The sequence below is a fragment of the Asparagus officinalis genome, chromosome 3 (assembly GCF_001876935.1).
Source record: "Asparagus officinalis chromosome 3, Aspof.V1, whole genome shotgun sequence".
Taxonomy (NCBI): Eukaryota; Viridiplantae; Streptophyta; class Magnoliopsida; order Asparagales; family Asparagaceae; genus Asparagus; species Asparagus officinalis.
The window spans coordinates 109,431,709-109,436,578 of NC_033796.1; the positions used below are offsets into that span (position 1 = coordinate 109,431,709).

The following is a 4,870-nucleotide window of genomic DNA, read 5'->3' on the forward strand; positions in this document are numbered from 1 at the left end:
CCAACGCTCGGTGGTTGGTCAGATCCACGCAAGCATCTGACAGCCGCTGTCACGCATACGAGGAGGGGCTTTCCCACTCTTACGAAACGTGATGCAGAGCATAGCTCTTCGAATGACCGCTGGCGGTACGAATGAACAGCAGGACGTCTCCGAACAACGTATGGTCACATCCCATAATTCAAGGAGAAGTCAAGCTGTCCTTCTTCCATTTAAAAGCCTCTTCCAACAAGCTTTGAGGGAGGTCGAAAAACTTGGAGAAAAGCAGTTGAGACCAAGCTATTCGCATAACCCTTGTGTTACAGCACCATTGCCTAGTTCTGAGCTCCGATCGCCGGCGAACTAAGCAGACCCGAACTCCTTCGACTCGAGCTTCTACTGTGTACTGAAGCTCTCCAGCAACCTCGATCAAACGGTCCAAGGGAAGCAGACTCGACACGACCATCGAGCGAAGCGTCCTATAGCCACCTAAAGTCCCCACACAAAACAAAGAGGGCATTCCCTCTGCTTCTGTTGTAAACATTTGATTATTAGTTTGTAATAAGCTTTCTTATCAATACAAACGAAACTCCCTGTTTTCGGGAAATCAAATTTACACCCTACAGTCGTCAAATAATTTTGTGGTGGTAAAAACTCACGATTTTTGGCCACTTTTGTTAGGCTCGGTCCGTTGGAAAATAATTTTGAGGAGGCTAAACTTTATGATCTTGTCTGCCATAACCAATGACTTTAGGCCATTTTTTATTGTTTTGACCAATTGGCATATTTTTGTAGGGGCCAAAATTCCCAATTGAGATATAACACAATTTTTTTGCACATTTTTAATAATTTTGACCTTTTGGTAAATAATTCCACAGAAGCCAAAATTTATAATTTTTTAAGTTATAATCCATGAATTTTGATCATTTTAGTTACTTTGACATGTTGCCCATTAATTTACTGGAGGCCAAAGTTCACTATTTCGTGAGCTGCGACCCAAGATTATTCGCTATTCTATGTTGTTTCAAACTAGTAGCAGATATTTTCGTGTTCTCAAATAGTTTCAAATCATGGGCAAATAATTATTTTCTTCATATATTTTTTACATTTACTGCATGATATTATAAGTTGGATACCCCCATTACATGTGCTCTTGTCCAATTCTAATAATGCCGAATTCTTGTCTCCTTTCTTTATAAGAATATATCAAGATGTACGATGTTTCATAGAAGTGGGGCTAGGATTTAATTCCCACCGCCGAAAACACGTAGGATGGGACCATAAATAACTTTCGTAGCTTTGTAAAGTTTAGTCTTCACCAACAACAACATTTCTTAGCATTAAACCAAGTCTTAATATCATATTTTGATTCCCTAGAGCGCCTCTGTAATTAAATCTAACCAAGTTCGATTATTGTTCAAATTATGTCCAACTAATTATCCAAAACAGATGATTAATTTGGATTTGAGCTTACTGGGTTTAACCAAACCAAGGTTTTCTAAGCCCAATTGAAATATATTAGTATACATTACTAACTTCTGAAACTGTCTAATTATTTTCTTCATATATTTTTTACATTTACTGCATGAGGTTATAAGTTAGATACCCCATTTTGTTTAACCAATTCTAATAATGCTGTGCTCTTGTCCAATTCTAATAATGCTGAATTCTTGTCTCCATTCTATACAAAAAATATCAAGATGTACGATGTTTGGTTCTCAGCACTTATAAATACCCCCCTCAGCCTTAGATAAAGTTAGAAACATCGAGGAAGGGGTGAAGATAGCAGGTGAAGGTATGGTAGTTTCAGCATATGGGTTTCTCTATTGCTTTGCAAGTTTAACACCGGTTCTTTAATTATTGTCATATATATATATATATATATATATATATATATAATTAACATTTGTTCTCATTAACATTTATTCTCATTTAAATTACTTGTAAAGTTAGATGTGAAGATAAAAAATGAATGAGCCCAAGGAAAGACATAGCACGAGAAGTCCAGATCCAGCATGATGTTACAATTAACGTAAATGATGAAGACACCACTCCAGTATATATATATATATATATATATATCGTCTAATTACGATATGATTTTTGTTTAGGCATTATATCAGAAAACCCCCCCTTAGGTTTAGGGGTTATCAGCAAACCCCCTTAAATTTTGAGGTATGATATAAAAAAAGCCCATAATGGCGTTATCCCTCATTACTAGGGGTGCACTCGGTCCGGATGCGGTTCAGATATGATGCTTATCATATTCATATCCGTTTACCCATCTCGGATACGGATACAGATACAGATATACCTCGGTAAGAAAAATTCATAACCATATCCGCTAAAATCGGACATGATTACGGATATACATGCGGATATATGAGCGGATATGCATGTGGAAACAAAACGGATATGAGCAAACTAGATAGTATGGTGAAAAACATAGTTCATGTGATACAAAAGAGTTTGTTAATATGTTCATTATAATTGAAAAGTTAAGATTAGATATTTTGATCATCAAAATTAATCACAAATCCATAATCTAATAACGTAAACTATCGTAAGAGTATGACTAATATGTATTCGGATATTTCGGATACGGATATACAGATATTTCACTACAAAACCATATCCGTAACCATATTGTATCAGTTATAGATTTGAGTAACCATATCCGTATCCTAACGAATATAGTTGCAGATATTTCCTGGAATACGGATACGGTTTAGCACCCTACATATTTTTTGTGGGCGAGGTTTTCCTGCAAGAAATAAGATTAATGTGTGAAACTAAATTTTAAATTTTTTCATTACGCAGGGGTGAAATCCGTAACTGGGGAGTGTTTCTGTTTGCTGAGAAATTGGGATAATAAGGGATAACACAGTTAGGGGGGGTTTGTGATAAAACCTTAAAGTTAAAGGGGGTTTTCTGATAACCCCTAAACTTAAGGGTTTTTTTGATATTTTAAAAGTTAATGGGGGGTTTCTAATAATCATTTAAAGTTAGGGGGTTCTGATATTAAGCCTTTTTTAAGTGAAGGTTGAGAATAAGTGCAAATTTCATCTTAGTGTATGAACAAATTATAATCATTCAGGTATCATCAGATGTCTATCATTAAACCATTAAAGCGTAGTGAGAGAGCTCAAATCCGGCAATTATCTTGATTATTGTTAGAGATCTCTTCCACTCATCAAATCTTTGGAGTATCTAGATGGGCTAGGATAATGTATTTGGACCCAGTTCAATCAAAATGAATCCTATTTGAATCATGAGTCCAAGCGTACTTAACTATGTAGTATGTATCTTCTAACTCTATTTGCAATGTTTTCATAACCCCCTCCCCACCCCCCAACCCCCCCTTCCCCCAACGCGACGAAACTCACACAATCGTCTGGTCGTTTCCGTTTATCTAGTGCAGGGAGTGAGAAAATGGAGGCCAGCGAGATCAAAGCCATAGAGATCAGCCTTAGCTATGATCTGACGGCGGGAAACTACGTGAGCAGTATCGAGAAGATGCGTCAGGAGAACGCAGCGACTTGGTGTCGCAATCGTCCTGTACTCCCCACTGTAGTCGACCAAAAGGATCCTGAATGGGAGAAGAAGCTCACTTGGTACGACGTTGTACTTGCTTCCGATGGCGGGAAGAGTACGGTCAGGCTGAGGATCCGACGCGACCAGCTCTACTTACAGGGTTTTTGCCTGAACAACAACGGTAAATGGTTCGAGCTGGGAAAGGAGCACCTGATCGCTAAAGACTCAACACTTCTTCCTTACGGGCATAACTACAATGACCTGTTAAGCGCGGCTGGCTTCGAGACAACAGGAGGTCTCACTAAAGTCACCTTTGGGCGTGAGAAGCTCATATACGCGGCACAATGGCTTCAAAACCCAAAGGACGTCAAGAAAAGTGCCCAAGCGCTGCTCATTGTGATTGGCATGTTCTGTGAGTGTGCGAGGTTTATGCCGATTAGTAGCTATTTTAGGAGGACATGGCAGGAAAGCCGGAACGCCCCCGCTTGGGTCGATACCCTGGTCCATCGGTGGGGACAGCTCTCTGGATGTTGTTTGTTCTATGATGCTGATCCTACCTATAAATGGGTTCCTCAGACACTTGAGGTTGAGGGACCAGCACCGAATTATGATCCAGTAACGGTTGTGGCTAAAACCATGGTTGAACTGCTGGAATATCTTGGCATACTGCAGAGGGATCCGAGTACTATCGTTGCTCCTAAGGCACAGGATGTGGCTGAGTGATATCCTGTGGGTTTAAATAATAATGCTATATATGGAATAAATGTGAGCCTGCTAAGGTTTCCATGGGTTCGGAGTGATGCTGTGCTCCGGTGAAGTCTGAAGTCTTTTTCTGAGCTACTGTAATGGGCGACTAGTCTTTTGCATGAATAAATAAAGTTATGCTTGCGGGTCTTATAATTTGATCTGTTTGCTGTGTTTTTCCTTTCCTTAGTGACTTATATATTTAGAGTAAACAATGACCAGTCCGTTAGTATTTCCTCACTTTCTATTACCACTTTGCCAGCAAAAGGCTCCGTACACGGCTTTCCATCTAAAATACACATTTTATCGTCATTAAAATTTTATTTTTTTGTCTAATACTCATGCTTCGTAATCTGATCGCCAATCCTTCAAATTTATTGCTTCTCAACTTCTTTCTACAAGAAATTTTCTAGGAGCAACTAACAAGGGTGCTGTTAATTTCTACAGGAAGGATGCAAAACATTCTGTCGTATAAACACTGCAGTGATGTAAATGTTCTGTTGTACCAGTGATCAGTGTATTCATTCCCATACAAGATGTAAACATTAAACTGGCTTTGCGTATTGTAATATCTTGGTTCATATTATATATCTATCACTTGTAACGTGAAATTATC

At 38.7% G+C, this 4,870-nt stretch overlaps 1 protein-coding gene across 1 annotated transcript; it reads left to right on the forward strand.

The window, feature by feature from the left end:
* LOC109835720 (protein synthesis inhibitor I-like) lies at window positions 1,746–4,413 on the forward strand. Its single transcript, XM_020403728.1, has 2 exons — window positions 1,746–1,771; window positions 3,398–4,413. The coding sequence occupies exon 2, from the start codon at window positions 3,409–3,411 to the stop codon at window positions 4,231–4,233; it is 825 nt and encodes a 274-aa protein (XP_020259317.1). The 5' UTR covers window positions 1,746–1,771; window positions 3,398–3,408; the 3' UTR covers window positions 4,234–4,413.

Coding starts and splice junctions, on each gene's coding strand:
- LOC109835720 (XM_020403728.1), top strand. CDS start 3,409: ATGGAGGCCAGCGAGATCAAAGCCATAGAGATCAGCCTTAGCTATGAT.